The 16,752-nt window shown below is 54.4% G+C and overlaps 1 protein-coding gene across 2 annotated transcripts in view; it reads right to left on the reverse strand.

Moving 5' to 3' along the window:
- Positions 1 to 213: 213 nt before the first annotated feature.
- Positions 214 to 16,752, reverse strand: part of UNC5B (unc-5 netrin receptor B) — a 51,193-nt gene continuing 34,654 nt past the window's right edge. The window contains exons 2-17 of one of the 2 annotated variants that reach the window (XM_088168716.1): positions 15,892 to 16,113; positions 11,454 to 11,597; positions 10,292 to 10,395; positions 9,634 to 9,814; positions 8,951 to 9,118; positions 8,379 to 8,543; positions 7,678 to 7,710; positions 6,993 to 7,187; positions 6,310 to 6,705; positions 5,675 to 5,762; positions 5,424 to 5,592; positions 5,093 to 5,326; positions 4,113 to 4,262; positions 3,720 to 3,884; positions 3,456 to 3,643; positions 214 to 2,749 (exon numbers count right to left, since the gene is read on the reverse strand). In XM_088168716.1, the coding sequence (XP_088024842.1) occupies positions 2,584 to 2,749; positions 3,456 to 3,643; positions 3,720 to 3,884; positions 4,113 to 4,262; positions 5,093 to 5,326; positions 5,424 to 5,592; positions 5,675 to 5,762; positions 6,310 to 6,705; positions 6,993 to 7,187; positions 7,678 to 7,710; positions 8,379 to 8,543; positions 8,951 to 9,118; positions 9,634 to 9,814; positions 10,292 to 10,395; positions 11,454 to 11,597; positions 15,892 to 16,113 (2,768 nt within the window). In that variant the 3' untranslated portion in view covers positions 214 to 2,583. The remainder of the gene's footprint in view (positions 2,750 to 3,455; positions 3,644 to 3,719; positions 3,885 to 4,112; positions 4,263 to 5,092; positions 5,327 to 5,423; positions 5,593 to 5,674; positions 5,763 to 6,309; positions 6,706 to 6,992; positions 7,188 to 7,677; positions 7,711 to 8,378; positions 8,544 to 8,950; positions 9,119 to 9,633; positions 9,815 to 10,291; positions 10,396 to 11,453; positions 11,598 to 15,891; positions 16,114 to 16,752) is intronic. The other variant, XM_088168717.1, reaches the window with a different exon arrangement.

Here is a 16,752-nt window from a genome sequence, read left to right on the forward strand (position 1 = left end):
CACAAGCCACAGCTGTAGCCCTTGTCTCCTGCCTTGGAAGCACTCATGCGAGCCCAAAACAAACCATCAATCAACCTCCTGCAAATGCCAAACACAGCAAGAACCCATGAGTGATGAACAGGGGGGGAGTGAGCAGATTGTTTCCTTTTTTTTTTTTTTTTTAATTTTTTTTATTATTAGACTAGGAAATATAATTTATTGCATAAAAATTAATTTGTTACAATAGGAATGCTAAACTTTATTTACAGTTCTTTAGTTTACAGAATAAACAGATGTGGGTTTTAGAGGACGCCAACAGGCCCATCCCCTGGACATATAAATATGGAAACACATTTTGGAGCAAGAGATGGACACTGCCAGCACGACACAGACCTGCATTTGCCAAAATGCCTGGCTGGAGAAACCCCTGGGCACGGAGGGCTCCTGGGAGCTGGAGACAAACCCTGCATCCCCCCTGCCCTGCTCCTGCTGCAGGTTCCCTGGTCAGAAAAACGAGCAGGATCTCCCCAAACATGCACTTCAGCCGAGCCAGCTGCCTGCCCCAAGGAAGGGGAGGATGAGCACAGAGGGATGGGGATGGAGAGAGGCACCCACAGGCAGGATGGAAGGATGGATGGACGGACAGACAGACGCACATCCCGGCGCAGGGATCCATAAACCAGAGAATGGGAGCGAGAGAGATTCTGAGGTGGGACCTGAAAGAGCATCTCATCCCTCAGAGAACGCCCTGGAACTGAGAAAGATTGATCCATCTCGATTGATCCATCGAGTCTTTATTGCTCTCCAAACTTGCTTATTCTTCCTTAGCTCAGAGGGTCTCAGAAATGGTCAAATGCGACCCCAAAGGATGGATAAGCCCCTTCCCACGTGTCACAAGAAAGATCCCTTCTCTCCCACAGCCCTGAAACCTCAGGAGCTGCCCCGAGCAATCCCACCACATCCCAGCAATACTGAAAGCTCCTCCCGAGCTGCCCCGTGCAGGTGATGCTCTCCAGGCTCCCTGAGCGTGCTCCAGCACTTTGTGGGATTCCAAGACACCGATCCAGGGCCCTGCACGTGCTCCTAATACTTCCACTGATGGAGAATCCACAGCCTGGCCGTGTGACCTAATCTAATCCTGAGCTTACCACCCCCTCCCCATTTCATTTTATTTTATTTAAAACAAATTTCTAAGATACAGCACTCTGTGAGTAACTATTTCTACCTGCAGGCAACCTAATTTTTTTACCTTCATCAAGACACCGTATCTGTGTGAGGAACCTCGTTCCTGCCTACCACTTGATTGCTTCCCATTCACCCCACAGCTTCTCCATCGTTATTAAAAGCCCATTCCAGGGAAAAACAGGAGCTGCAGTGGAGGAGGGGGACCTGAGCACTGCTCATGTGAAAACGCTCAGCCTGGTTTGCAGCTTGGGAATACCAGACGTTCCCTCCCTGAATCCGTGCTGAAATACTGCATCCAAATCCAGGCAGGAGTGCACGGACCTGAAGCAGGGGTGGTTTGAAGTGGCCACTGTGGCAGCCTCTGCTCTCCCCCTGACCTCTCCACACCCACTCATCACCTCCCTCTGACCCCCGGGCCCAGGTTTGGGGTGCTCACTGTAAAATCCCCCTCCCCTTTAGCCTCGAGTCCGGAGGTTGGCGCAGGACTGAAATCTTTGGTTTGTACTGAAGTTATGGAAATGAAGGCGTAGTCATCCTAAAAAGCTCCCCCAAACCATGCCAGGGAAGAATTCATTAAAAAACACCCATCTCTGGATGCACTCTCCCCACCCTGAACCCTAAAGAAAGGGCAGCATCCCTCATCCCTCCTTGCAGGTGGAGTGCAGGGACCAGTCATTCCTGCTGCCAGGAAAAACAAAAAAAGAGTTTGCAAGGACAAAAGCCTTGGGAAAGGTCTGAGCTGGCCCTGAACCAGAGGAGGGGGGGAGAGGCACTTCACCCTCCGGACTCCCTGGGGGTCCCAGGACATGTAAACACGTTTTGCTCAACTTGGATCACACGCTTTTCCCTACAAAAGTGTGTCCATTGAAATCTCTCTCTCTCTGCCACCCTGACCACAGCTCTTGCTCTCACACACCAAAAAAAAAAAAAAAAAGATTGATAAATCTTTTTTTTTTCTTTTTTTTTTTTTTTTCTTAAAAAGGACACATCCAAAGATCTGGATAATAAATTATTTTGCGTTTCCTAAGAAACTTTTTTTTTCCTTTTTTTTTTCTTTCCTATTTGCCTCGTTACGCTGCCTGAAGCCTTTGACAGAAGTTAAGCCTGGATTGCATTCGTCTCTTCAACTATTAAAGGAGGAGGAAGGGAACCCAAAAAGAAGAAGGAAAAGGAAAGCCCCCATCCCGACTCGAGAAAGCCCTAATTCCTCCCCGTGCCATGAGGAGGAGGAATGCTGTGTAACACTTGGATTGCTTGTAAACGCTGAGGACGGGTCTCTAAGGCTGACAGTGATGCGGGAGAAGCGCCGGCCTCGGCCCCTCCCCGCTCAGGACGGATGTGCCTCCCCCTGCCATCGGGGGAGGACCCTTCCTCGCCCCCTGCTTCATCCTCCTGGCCCCCCAGCCGTGGGGAGCACCATCAGCAGTCCCCCTCCGTGGCCATGACCACCAGCATCTCGCTCTTGCCCATCTCCTCTAAGGCACTGGCCAGGGTGTTGAGGTCGCCGTCGTCCTGGTGCTCGGCTTCCCACAAGTCCAGGAGCACCCCGGTGGGGCTGGCTTTGGTGGCAAAGTAGTTCAGATACCTGGAAGGGAGAAGCAGAAGAGGGTTGGGCTGCTGTGGTGCCCTCTGGAGATGGCAGGAGGGAGGATGCTGGAGCAGCAAACCTGTCTGGAGCATGAACTTCGATGGGAATGCTGTAACACGAATGCCAAAGCCCTCGAGAGCCCATCTGCAGTTTTTAGACAGAGCTGGTATCCGTGCAAAAGCAATGTAAGCTTTGCTGAAATTACCCTTTCTCCCTTTGGTCCAGGTGGGAACGGCAGAGCCATTGTCCCAGATAAATAAGGGCCATTCGAAGTGACAGGACCTGCAGGACTGCGGCACAGGGGGATGGCAGAATCGTTTGGGTTGCAAGGGACCTTCAAGATCATCTAGCTCCAACCTCCCTGCCATGGGCAGGGACACCTTCCATTATCCCAGGGTGCTCCAAGCCCCGTCCAACCAGGATTTGAACACTTCCAGGGATGTGTTCAGCCACAGCTTCTTTGTGCCAGGGCATCACCACCCCCAGGGGAAGAATTTCTTCCCAATATCTCATCTAAACCTCTCCTCTTTTAGCTTAAAATCAAATCCAAGGATAGAGATGGATATAACTGTGCAGAGCTACATCCCCATTTATGGATGGATCTCTACAGCTGGACACAACCCCCCTGGATGTCTACAGCTGACAGGGAGCATGGAGTGAAGCCTCCCTGCTGGAAGGGAAAGCAGAGCCTGGGGAGACTCACCGGTCCATGGAAAGCTTCTGGGCGAGAAGTCTCCAGTCGTTGCCCCTGGAGTTGGGAGCATCCAGGCTGTTGCAGATCTTCTGCCGGATGGAGAGGGGGATTTTGAAGGCGTAGGGTCCCACCTGGGTGGTGGCTGTGGTGGCGGCACCGCTGTGCTGGGAGCGGAGGGTGTCGGAGGAGCTGCCGTGCTGGAAGAGGAAGGACAGGGTGAGATGTCACTGAAACGTCCCAGTGTGCTGTCCCCCTTGCCTTCTCCCCGCTCACCTCTCCCAGCGTGACGTGGAGCTGGAAGATCTGCCCTTCCCCTTCCACCTGCCGGACGCAGATCTTGCAGGTGAGCTCGGTGGAGGCCTGGCTGTACCTCTCCAGCGTGAAGGTGCAGTGCAGCGCTCGCTGGCTGCCACTCCAGATGTGGTAGAAGGGGATTTCCTGGGGACCACCAAAGCACAGGGCTCAGCAAAGGCTCCAGCAGCTCCCGTGGAGATCCCACCTCCTCCAGCCACCCCACGATGAGGGATGAGATGGGACAGCAGAGCCTCACAGAGAGCATCCCACCCTTCCTCCTCTATACATCCCTTTGGGAGACAGGCCCAGGACACCCACAGCCCTGTGGTGCCTGGCTGGAGCTGGTGCTGGCAGTCTGGAAGCCCAGCTCACCTGGTACTTGGCCAGCAGTTTGCTCCTCCAGAGCGCGTGGGGGATGTCGTGGATGGAGAGGCGCAGGTTGTGGTAGCTGTCCTTGAAGGGCAGGGGCTTGGGCTCCTCCAGCAGGTACCCTCCCAGTGTCCTTTCCAGCTCCAGCACCTCCTGTGGGCAGCAGGACAGGGAGGGTGAGGCCCAGGAGAAGGGCGGGGGCTGCTCCTCTGCCCAAAGCCAGGATGGAGAGGGGAGAGGAGCTGCCAGGAAGAGCCAGCAGCAGCCTCAAGCCTATGGAGAACAGTTTTTGCCACCCCAGCAGAACCTGACAGCTCATCTCACACACCAGCCTCACCTAGAACTTGAACTTCCTAACGTGAGCTTCCCTAAATGCCTCTGTACTCCTTGGAGAACACAAAGCTCCAACACAAGGGCCGGGCACTCCTTTGAAGGGTGCTACTCAATCTGCTTTTAACACCATCCCTTCATCACACCAGCAGCTTTTAGGAGAAAAAGACAAGCCAGGAGCCAGAGCCCTGCCTACACCCCCACCTAGAGGCACCACATAAATCCCAACAGCATCCACTGGACAAGTCACAGGGAATCCAACAGCCACAGCACTGGTGGGTCCAGGTAGCCAAAGCATCTGAACTCCAGCTTCCCGTGAATGTTACCTACACCACAAAACCCTTCCACAGCAGGGAGAGACATGGATCCATGCAGGAATAACAGGATCTATAAAAAAACCTGCCCATCAGCAGCCAAACCTCTCGTGTAACGCCTGCAGGAGGGGTCCCAGCAGAGGAGCTACGCAACACCCTCCCTGTTTCCTTCCAGAGGACAAGGAAGGACAGGCAAAGCAGTAAACACCTTGTTATTTCACTGTGGTCACTTTGCAGGCAGTTGCATCAGGTTGTTGCTCCCCAGGGCCAGGCCATCCTGAGAGGCACCAGGCAGCATCCTGCTGTCAGCACAAACAGCTTCGGGAAGGGGATATTTACCTTGAGAGCATCTGGCGTGTCCTCCAAGCAGTAGACCTTGAGGCTGTACTCCAGGGAGGTGCAGACAGTGGGGGCAAAGATGGCCAGCTGGAGCCTCTTGATGGCTGACCTGGAGTAGGACTCCCCCACAAAGACATAGGTGCCGAGCTGGTCCAGCAGCACGTGGCAGGACTTGGCTTCCAGCTGGCAGTAGCAGGGAGTGTTGAGGGTCTCCTCATCCAGGGTCACAACTTCCTACAGACACATCAAAATTGAGGGTCAGCCTGTCCTCCAAGGGGTTGTGTCCCTCGGGGTCTCTGCTGGCTGCAGGGTGTGTGTTCCCCCCTCTCACCTCCCAGTTTCCCTGGTGGGACTGTGTTTTCAGCTGGTAGATCCAGTCCGAGGAGCTGACGTCGGCACAGTGGGGAATGGTGAGGACGACGGGGCGGCACAGGAGCAGCCCCGTGGGTCCGCAGGTCACTGCCGGGCTCAGCACGGTCTGCGTGCCCTCCGAGGGCAGCCTGGGGAGGGACAGGGCACAGAGGTTGGACAGGGACCTCCGGGGTGGCCAGAGAGCAGCGGGGGGCCGGCGGGGTGACTTACAGGGCGGTGTCAGCCTTGTTGAGCACCAGGTACATCTCGTAGAACTTGCCCTGGGGGATGGCCCCGTGGGGCACCAGCAGGCTGACCCCTGGAACGGCACACACAGGTGTCAGTCACAGGCAAGAGAGGGGAATGAGGGAGAAACCACCCTCCACGCCAGCCAGAGGGCACAAGGAGAGCAGGGAGCCAGGGCAGCACGGAGGGGAACACCTCCAGATCACAGAAACATGGATTGCTTTGGGTTGGAAGGCACCCTAAAGATCACGCAGTTCCAGTTCCCCTGCCTTGAGCAGGAACACCTTCCACTAGCCCAGGCTGCTCCAAGCCTTGTCCAGCTTGACCTTTAACACTTTAGGGGATGGGGCAGCCACAGCTTCTCTGGGATGTCCCAGTGCTTTTTCTTCACTGAGAAGGAAAATTCTAACCTTTGGGTTTTTTTGCAAGGCTCCGGCCGCCCTGCATCGATGGCAGGGAAAGACCAAGGCAAGCCCGAGGAGGCTGTAACCTCCAGCCTGAGATGTCTGGCTTGGGAATTGCTTTCTGCCTCCCTTCCCTGAGCCAGGTTTGGGATAGCAAAGGGCTGCTCAAGCAGGGACGACGGTTCAGCAGCCACACAACCCCAGCCTGCGGCTTACCTGTGCCTGGCACGGTGAGCCTTCCCCCCAGGTAGCCAAATGTGCCGCTGGCGCTGTAGCCATGCTCCCGGGGCAGGCTGAGGAGGTGCTGGGAGCCCAGACCTTTGCTCCTCACGCTGGCAAAGTGGCCGTCCCTGGCGGTGTCCCCCGGGTAGGTGCCGGTGGCGGGGACCCCTCCCAGCAGGTCGGTGCCGTCGTGCAGCCCCGGCGAGGAGGAGGAGGCGGTGGACGAGTTGTACACCTTGATCTTGAGGCTGGGCAAGGGGTCCAGCAGCGGGGAGTTGGTCATGGGGATCTTGTCGGAGGAGTCCTGCAGGGCGTACATGGGCCCGCGGTAGACGCCCGCGCTGGCCGTCAGGTCCGGCTGCATCGACGGGTGCAGCAGCTGAGGGTTGTCTGCAGGACCAGGAAACACAGGTGGCATGAAGACAGCACTGGGAACAAAGCACTGCTGGAGTGGAACACATCCCCAAATGGTTTGGGTTGGATGGCACCTTCAAAACAATCTCATTCCAAAGCCCTTCCAGTAGAGCAGGCTGCCCTGATTCCCACCGTCAGCACCTCCCATGGAGCCTTCAAAAATCAGTATATTCCCTCCGGGGAGCCCAGTGAGGATCCACCCTCTCTCCTGTGACTTTCCTTCAGCCTCACCTAAGGCTGGTGAGGATCTCCATGGCTCTTACCGTGCCGGGATGTCTTGAAGTTGACGGGGTGGAAGCCTCCGGTCAGAGCGGCCGAGGAGTCCGTGATGTCCGTGTCGAAATCCCGGCGTCTCCTCCGGTACACCACCACCCCCACGGCCATGAGGATCACGATGAAGACAAAAATGGCCACCACCAGCCCGGCGTACAGGGCCACATCGCCCGTGGCCTCCAGCACTGAGAGGGATTAAAGACACGGAAGTGAGAAGAGGGGCAGCAGAAAAGCACGTCAAGACCCGCCATCGCTCCCCAATCCCACCACTGACTCAGGCATGGGTGGAAAGACGTGCCCTGAGCCTGCTGGAAAGGCTGGCAAGAGGATGGAAGGCGTTTCCTAAGAGCAGGAAGTCAAGAGCAATGCCAGAGAATGAGATGGAGGTGAAGCCCTCAGACCTTTGGAGGACACCTGGCCACAGCTCGTGCAAACTTCACCTGAGCACCAAGGGTTCCACAAACCTTAGGCCTGTGCAGCTCAGGTTCATCAACCCTAACATCCTAACAGAGACAACCCTGAGGAGCCCACTGGAGTTTTGGAGTGGGCTTTAGTTGTTCCATCTTCCCACCCTGTCCTTGCCCAGCTGCCAGGGAACCCCTATCGTGGATTCAACGGAACAAAACCACAGGAACAAACAAAAAAGAAAAAAATGGCCATGAAATGAGCACTTACGGTGGCTTTTGGGCTCGTTTAGAATTCTCTTATCTGTTAGGAAAAACAAAGTTAGAAAAGAAAAAGGTGAAGGTGATGATGGGGATGAGATGAAACAGAAAGTGGGAGGTAAGCCAGCCCGGGGAGGGGAGGATGTGGGAGATCAGCATCGTTCCCTGGGGCATTCCAAGAGCCAGGTAGAAGCATGGCGACAAGGACATCCCCGTGCCCAGGCCCAGCAAAGGGGACACACAGGGTGTCACACAGCAGCAGGTGGCAGCATTGGCTGCCTTCAGCATGCTCACTCACACACAGGTAGCAGCACCACTACCATCACCATGGGTTTATTTCCTCAACAAACCACCTCCACAACTCCCAGCAGTGACCCAGGGGAGGTGTTTTCACAGTGTGGCTGAGAAACCCCTCCTGTTGCCCTTTCAGCTTTATTTCAGCAGAGACCCTACAGCAGGGAGGACAGGGGCACACTTACATCCCCCCAAATCCCCAATATCTCTTCCTCCAGGCAAGAAACAACTCTGAAAGGGGCGAATCTGTTCGAAAACACCTTTTTACAGACACAACTTAAAACCGGGGCTGCAGGGGCTGCTCCATCAGCTCGGATGCGCAGCCAACAAAGCGCGGCCGAAACGCCGGAGCGCCACAGCCGGTGGCATCTCCTGTGGCGTGTCCCCACGCCCGTGGCCACCCTCCTGGGCACTCACTGTGCAGGCAGAGGCCGTCGGTGCAGTTTTTGGAGTCGAGCAGCACGCCGCTGCAGTCCTTGCCGCCGTTGCGGGGCGCGGGGGCGGCGCATTCGCGGCTGCGCCAGTGGGTGCACTCGGTGCTGCACGCTGACCACTTGCTCCACTCCGTCCACGCGCCGTCCACTGCGGGCACCGGACACGGCAGCGTCAGGAAAACCTTCCCACTCTGTGGGGAGTGTTGTCCCAGCACTCCTTAAAGACCAGCTTGTTCCAACCCCCCCTGCCGTGGAAGGGACACCTTGCCCTAGACCAAGCTCCGTCCAACCTGGCCTTGAACGCTTCCAGGGATGGAGCAGCCATAGCTTCTCTGGGCACCCTGTGCCCTCACAGGGAAGAATTTCTTCCCAATATCCCATCTAATCCTGCCACTCTCCGCTGTGCTGCCACTCCAGGCCCTTAAATAATCCCTCTCCCTCATGTTTCTCTTGAGGTACTAGAAGGCTGCAATTAGGTCACCTCAGAGCCTTCTTTTGTCCAACAAGCAAATCCCAACCACAGCCTGGGGATGGCGGTTTCTGGGCGCTCCTTACCTGGGCAGAGGGTGGTGCAGGTGATTTTCTGGAAGGGCTGCCCGTCGCAGAAGGAGCCACCATTGAGGGGCGCGGGGTTGGTGCAGGTCCGGGTGCGCTTCTGCCAGCCCCGGCCACAGCGGTTATTGCACGGAGACCACTCGGACCAGGTGGACCAGCCACCGTTCACTGCACAGGAGGTGGGCACAGTTAACTCTGGAGCACAATCCATCAGCTAAGCCTCGAGTTCTCACACCCTCTGTGACCCCCTGTTGCAGCTCAGCCTCACGAACAGCAAACCACAAAACTCCCTCTTGTGTCACCACCCCACGCCCGAGATGCTCAAGACTGCTTTGGTCCTTTTTCCACTTGGCAAATATTTTTTGTGTCCGGCCCTGAGGAGATCTTTGATTTCACAACAAAGTTCAGCCAAATAAAGCTTTCCAGCCGCTTGGAGAGTCAGAACAATCCATCTGGATCCAACCTCCATCCATCCTCCTACCTAGCTCGGAAACACCTCCACCCCTCCACCTCAAACCTCTCCTTGGTGCCTGTGGAAGCCACTAGAGGCTCCTGTTCTGCAGATATTGGTTATCACCCAATGTAATGCACTGACTCACTCCCAGGAAGTGCCCCTATTCCCCCCCTGGCTTGGGGGACACAGCCAGCACCAAAGGTCCCCTTCCCCGAGCACGGGCCGGTACCGTAGACGATGACGGCGGCCGTGGTGCTCCGGCGCTTGGCCACGATGTTCTTGGCCATGCAGGTGTAATTAGCAGTGTCCAGCAGCCGGGCCTGCTTGATGATGAGGTTGTGATCGATGGTGATCAGGAAGTTGGTGTCCTGCGTGGGGTCGATGACATCCTCGTTCCTCAGCCACTCCACCTGGCAGGAAAGGAAGGGATGGGGATGAAGCCATCACCAAGACCAAAGATGTCCTCAGACCTTTAACCACTGAGTGGACAACCTCGCCTCTGACTGGATTTATTTCTCCTGGAAAACTGGGCCAAACCAGGCCTAACTGGGGCAGTGTTTTGGCCAAGGATGAGACACTGTGGTTCCATCCAACACACAGCTCCCAGCAGCTGATGGAGCTGTGGGCAAGGAAAGCTCCACTGCCATGGTAGGAAAACCCATCCATACTGATTTTCCCAACCCTCAGCTCCCATCCAGACAGCTCACTGGGTGCCTCCTTGTCAGATCTTCCCTCTGAGGCACCCCAGGAAGTGTGGGAGAAGTGAGCTGAGCGAGTGCTTCCCAAAATAAACCATTCTGCTGAATGAGAGCTGACAGGAGATCATCTGAAGTGGGATGAGATTGGGATGGGATACCCCACTGTGCATCCCTTCAGGAGCTGCTCACCTCGGCCTGTGGGACCCCCTCGGGTGGGCGGCACTGCAGCAGCACCTCGTGCTCCAGCGGGACCTCCTTGCCCAGCGGCTCCTGATCAAAGTTCTTCCGTAGGTCTGGGAGGGGAAGGAAAAGCCAGGGGTTACCAGCCTGCAACAGGACCAAGGCAGCCTCCAAAACTTCGGTGACCACCTCAGCACCAAGCACCCTCAAGTCAGGGAGTCCCTCTGGCATGGACAGCCAGGGTAAAGCGTGCCCTGGGAGGGAGGAGCTGAAGAACCATGTTTTCCAGGATGGATTTGGGGCAGCACATGGTGCTCAAGGATGAGACATTTCCTCCTTCATGTGTTTGCAAGCTTATACCCCATCCTGTCTTTTCCTTTTGGGGCTAACCTCAGCTTATCCACTGTCTCTTCATCCCTCTGTGGGGATGTGGGGACACAGCAGCGTCCTGCTCCAGAGCCTGGGAAGGAGCAGGAGCATCACTAGATGGTGCTGCAATCCTCTGCTACAGCTCCCAGACCTCTCCATGTGGCTCCTGAACACTCTGCTCCAAAAAAATACCATGGAAGTGTCCAAGGCCAGGCTCAAGGGGGTTTGGAGCAAGCTGGTCTAGAGGAAAGTGTCACTCCCCATGGTATGGTGGGGGAGAATGAGCTGAGTTTTAAGGTCCCAACTCAAAACTTTCTGTGATTCTATGATCTTCCCTGTTCAGACTAAACCCTTCAGCAGCACAGCTGATCCATCAGCCCTCTCTGTTTAGGATAAACATGTCGGATTATTAGCAAAATCCGTTTGGGACGGGGGAAGCCTGGCTGTCCTCCTGTCGCTCTGCTAATCGAGCGAATTCAGGTGGGGCTAACTCGCCTTTACTGAGGCTGACACCCCCAAAACAGCAGCTGAGGGTGGTGACATGCGACAGCGGGGACTCAGAGCCGCTGATTCAGGCGGAACGTGCGAGGTGCCACCCGTGGGATAATTATTAAGGATAATAAAACTCCGGGAAGCGCCGAGCACGCTGCTGGGCGATGTGGCGTTCAAACCTCGGCAGCGCCACCGCCCTGGCAGGCAGAAACAAAGCTGCAGCTGGGGTGGGGAGAGAAAAATCGGGGTCACGCAGCGAGGATGGGTCACCCCAAAGCGGCGAGCGAGCGGAGGTGGCAGCAGCACTCACAGGCGATGCGGACGTAGGCGCGGCGGCTCTTGGTGGTGCCCGCCGAGCTCCAGGCCACGCACTGGCACCAGTAATCCTCCAGGCCAAAGAGCTCCTCCACCTGCTGCCGGGACACCTCGATCTGCACCTCCCGCACCAGCAGCCCTGCTCGGGGACAGAGACACGGCGTGAGAGGGGCAGGAGCAGCAGGGAAACGGAGGCGGCGCCCAGGATGGGCAGGGCGTGCGCGCAGCTGGAGGATGGAGGGCGGGAGGTTTCTCATCTGGCGTCGGCACCTCACAAATCAGGGAAAAGGGTGTTTTGGGGATGAAGCCAGGGAAATGGATCGCGTGGAAGTGCCTCCTTTCCCCCACCCCGCAGTCCAGCTGAGCAGGACCAGAATCTCTTCACCATTTCTTCATCCTCCTCCTCCTCCACCAGCTCCCACATCGCCAACATCGCTGTCCAAACCCCTTCCCACCCACCAGGGTTTGAAGGATGGTCCCCCCTCCAGGCTTTGTTGTGGGGAGAAACCACCCCGTCTGTGTCACTTGAATACAAATATATCAAGGCAAATAAAATCTTAAAGAAATCAGCCTGGCCATGGCAGGGGGGCAATGACAAAGGTGACACCGCCACAAGCAGGACATGACTGCAGGATGCTGAAGCATCAATGACCATCACCAGGGGCAGAAAGGATTCAGGCTTTACTTTTTCTTATTTTAAGCAATACCTGCCCTTTTTTTTTTTTTTTTTTCTCAGTTTCTATTTTAAAAAGGCCTCAATTTCACAGTGATCGAGAGCCACACGCTCCCCAGCTGTAATTTTGTTACAGCTCACTCCCAGTGCTGTGAGGAGCAATTACTGTCTCCCTGCCACCTTCCTGCAGAAGAGCTGACAAGGAAATACAATTTATTTTGTCACTATTCAAGGGATAAAAAAAAAATAAAACCACAACAAGAAAACCTTAAAAGCAAAGGTATTTGGGCCAAGCACTTTTGGGAAACTTAGGGATTTTAAAAGGACCCAGGATGGAGACATGGCTCCAATCCATCTTGTCTATCTGGGAAGCTCTGGTGGGATGAGCACCCTGGAAAAGGTGGGAATCCTCCTGAAAATGCTCTACCTGTGTCCCCACTGAAAGCAGTGACTACCCAAAACTGAAGACTGAGCTCGTGGCACACAGGAGTGACTTCCTAAGGGCTTCCAGGCACCCAGACAGAGCCCCTCTTCCCTCTTCCCCTCCTCACCCAGCTGAATTATCCTCTCTGACTTGCCCTATTTTTGCTTTCTTCCGCATGAAATGTTTTGGATCAGACGCAGTCAGAGCATTACTGAGCCAGGCTCATTCAAGACACGTCATCTTAAAAGTTCCTATTTTTTTTTTTTCCTTTCTTCTTAAAGGTCCCTTTTTCCAAGCTTTTAACCAAGGACACTTAACAACTAACCAAGTTAACCCGTGCCTTTGTGCCTGGCTCTGCCCCGTGCCCTTTCCAGCAGCTTTCCTGAACAACGCCAGGCGCTGCAAATACAGATTTTTTAGCACTTTAAACCACTTTGGTTCCAAGCTCCATTTTCCTTAGGGAGGCTGCCAGGCAGAGATGCCCACAGCAGCAGGTTTTACATGCACAGCATCACCTGCAAGAGCTGTCAGTTCACTCCCTGATAGCAGCAATGCCATCTTTGGGAGCCTGGATGAAGGAGGTTTGTGCTGCTTCCTTCCCAAACTGCCAGCACGCAGCAGACTGGAGACTGAGAGGGAGATGCTGGACCAAAGCAAAGGAGTTCCCACAGCAACAGGTTGCCCAGATGGATGCTCCATCCCTGGGAATGTTCCAGGCCAGGCTGGATGGGATTTGGAACAACCTGGGCTAGTGGAGAGTGTCCTTGCCCATGGCAGGGGGTTGGACTAGATCATCTTTAAGGTCCCTTCCAACCCAAACCGTCCCACAAGTCTATGAAATAAAGTGTTTCTTTGCACATCACTAAGGCATGAGACCCCCTCCTACAGGGGAGGAGGTCATTGTCATTTCCAGAGAAATGAGTCCTAACAGCAATTAGACAAATTAGTAAGAGTGGATTCCACCCAGGGCTGGGCCACATTGCTCAGATGTTGCCACCAGAGCTGGGAGTCCCCGACTGTGAATGGTGGAAAGCAGGGAGGGTGACAGGGCATCTCCACTGCTCCCTCCTTGTCCTGGTTCCATGATCTTCCCCTAAGCATCCTCCACTGCTGCTTGCAGGGCACACAGACCTTTGGCTCAACCCAGTGCAGCCAGATGTTATAAATAAATTTAAAACCCCTTGGCAAAGGCTGCTCGGTCACTGACCAGCACTGACTCTGCCCTAGAGTGGTGAGGGTTTCAAATCTGGCCTCTGCAAGAGCTGGGAGGTGGAGATGCACCCTGAAAGAGAGAAACAGAGTGTGCCCTGCTCCTGTCAGCCTCCAGAGAAGCAAAGGGACAGCCTGCCTGGGCACCTCTATTCTTCCTCTAGAGGAAAAACACCCCATGAATGGCTAAAGCAGGTTTAGGGGGAAAGGCTCAAAAAGCTGCAGAGGAAAGGAAGGATCTCCCCTTTACAGGGATGCACCTGAGCACAGACCAGCTCATGGGTACTACAGGGTGGAGAGCAAGAGATACCAGGGAAGGGCAAGGCAGTGGGAGAAACCACAGGGACAAGAGGAGATTGTGTCAAAATACCGGTGGCTCCTCCAGGCTGGTGAAGTCTCTCTTCTAAGCCTAGCCTGCCTCCCAAAGCCAGCACCACTGCAGTTCAAAAGGCTGCCTTGATTCAAAGCCCTGCACACGCACAGGGATTTGCAGAGGGCACAGCCTACAGGGGAAACGTGGCTGTTTTCCTCCACTCCTGATCAGCCACAGGTACCAAAACTGGTGCAGAAAAGATGAGTGCTGAGCTAAAGCATCCCAGTGTCAGCAAACCTACTCGGTTACATGATATATCCGGCCCCACATCTCGTTCTCATGCCAGGATGTTTCAAAGCACAGACCCAATCCCACGGAGTCAGACCCCCCCTAAAATGCCTAAGCCACCTTCTCAGCCCACTCCAGGCAGCCAGAGGCTGACTTATCCTCTGAGGCAGAAAAGAGCTCATTTGCCATCAACAGGCATTTCAAATCCTACCTGCAATTGCTCTCATTACCCATTAAACACTTAATCCCTCTGCGAACCTGCATAAGCTGCCAGCCTTTGCCACCCCTCCTGGCAATGACTCCTACATGTTGATTAGGCATTTTGTAGCAGAGCAGTCCCTTTTTTTTTTTTTCTTTTTAATCAGATTTAAACATGCTGCCTTCAAAATCCCTTTTAAGAACCCCAAGTCCTGCACGAGGGGAAGGGTGGAATCAGGCAGGGTGACTTCCCCGAGCTTCTGGGGGAGGTGTGGTGGCCACAGCACCGTGGTGATGTGTAAGAGCCAAAAGGAGGGATGCGGGGGCTCTTTAAAATGCTGTTTATTGTATCCAGAGGATACAGCAATTCACGGGTCGTGGGTGACAAGAGCCCAGCCCACAGCCTGTCACCTCAGCTGTGGGTTTGTCTGAAGCCACTCCAGTTCTGGTTACAATGCATTATAGACTTTTCTTTGCTGAGCATCCTAATACATAAAACCAATCAATCCTTTAACTATTACCTATAGCCTATCATAACTACTAACATCACCACATTCACGTTACTATTTTCCAATCACAAAAAGTTAGTGTGTTACAGTTTAAGCTAGAAGTCGTTTTTTCAGTTTTATTGCAGCGGAAAATTTTGAGACCTTTTTTCTATTTGTAACATTGGCCTCTTTGTTTGCTTGTAAAAATTTTTTTGCTTGGTAAAAACATCTTTTGTTTGAGGTGCATGTATCCCTCCCAACTCACATACTAACACAGCCTTTGCCTTCTTAGCTGTCCAGTAAGACTGGCTCAGCAATTCTTCTTTTCTCTATCAAAACTTGCTTTCATTTCTATTCCTCCTTCAGATTCTACATCACTCAAAGATCTTTCTGCTATACATACACATCTGTCAAATCCTTATCCTTCCCAACGGTGGTCTGGGAAGTCTGCCTGCAGGAGAACCATTGGCAGCGAGGATGTGGCGAGAGGGAAAAGCAGAGAGAGAGGGAAGGTGTGGAAGCTGGTGAGAGTCAGGGGAAACGGCAGTTCTGAGTTTTCCCAAGCTACTGGGAGGAAAACAAAAGGGAAAGAATTAATAACAAAGTTTGACACCGGGTGTTGTGGACAGTGAGGAGCGTGATGTTTTGCTAAGAGCATGTTTAAGAAGAGGTGCTCGCCTTCCTTGGACCAATGAACTTACTCCATCTTTGGTCCAGCCTATAAAAATATGTCTACCCCTGCAATAAATCCCTTCCTCTGCTTTCTGCCTGAAGCCTGTGCTGCTGTATTTTTTATTTTTTTTTTGACCTTTTGAGCGCAGAGGGGGTGGCTGTGCTCACCGGTGACCTCGTCCAGGCTCTCCTTGGTGACATGGTCGTTCTGGTTGACCCACTCTCCGTTGCACTTGAAGTAGATCTGGGTGGCGGGGTTGGCGCGGCACACGAGCTCCACGGGCTTGTTCTTGACGATGTAGGCGTCCTGCGGCTCCAGCAGGAAGTGCGGCAGCGTCTCGGCCGGCGCCGATGGGAAGGAGTCGGGCAGCACATCGCTGTACTCCAGCCCTGCCAGGACACCAACAGGCTCAGCAGCTGTCCCACGTCCCCATCCCACTGATCCCTCCCTGCCCTGCACGCAACAGAGGCCGAGGATGCGCGGAAAGGCAAAAAAAAAAAACCAACCCAGGACCAGGGATAGCCATGGGGACACAGAGAGGCTCCAAAGGGGCTGGTGTCCCCCACCCCAAGCCTCCTCCTCACAGCCCTGAGGAATGCAGGGGCATGCTCCAAGCAAAATGCTGGCAGGGCTCATGCTGGGAATGCTGACCCTACCCCCAGGACAAATCTCAGACATCCACACCTTCGCTGGAGCTGCATTTGGGATCTCATCCCCTGCCAACACCTGGATTTCAGCATCAGCCAACAGGTGAGAGATCACTTCCAGCCCAGCCACCTCCAGAGAACGTCACCCAAAGGTGCCACCAGGATTCACACTATCCCAGGAAACACTACATGTGCCCTGGGGAGCTCCATATTCCTGCTTGTTTGCTTTCAAAAGCCATCTAAATGCAAAAACAACTGGAGGTCATGGCCTGGCCTGAGCCAGGCCAAGAAAAATCTTGGGAAGGGGTGAGCAGCTCAGTGCTCACACAGGAACATTATCCCTCAGGAGTGGGAGCCTCAGGGTGGCTCATTCCCAGCAGC

This window comes from Sturnus vulgaris, chromosome 8 (assembly GCF_052056855.1).
Source record: "Sturnus vulgaris isolate bStuVul1 chromosome 8, bStuVul1.hap1, whole genome shotgun sequence".
In the NCBI taxonomy this organism is placed as follows: Eukaryota; Metazoa; Chordata; class Aves; order Passeriformes; family Sturnidae; genus Sturnus; species Sturnus vulgaris.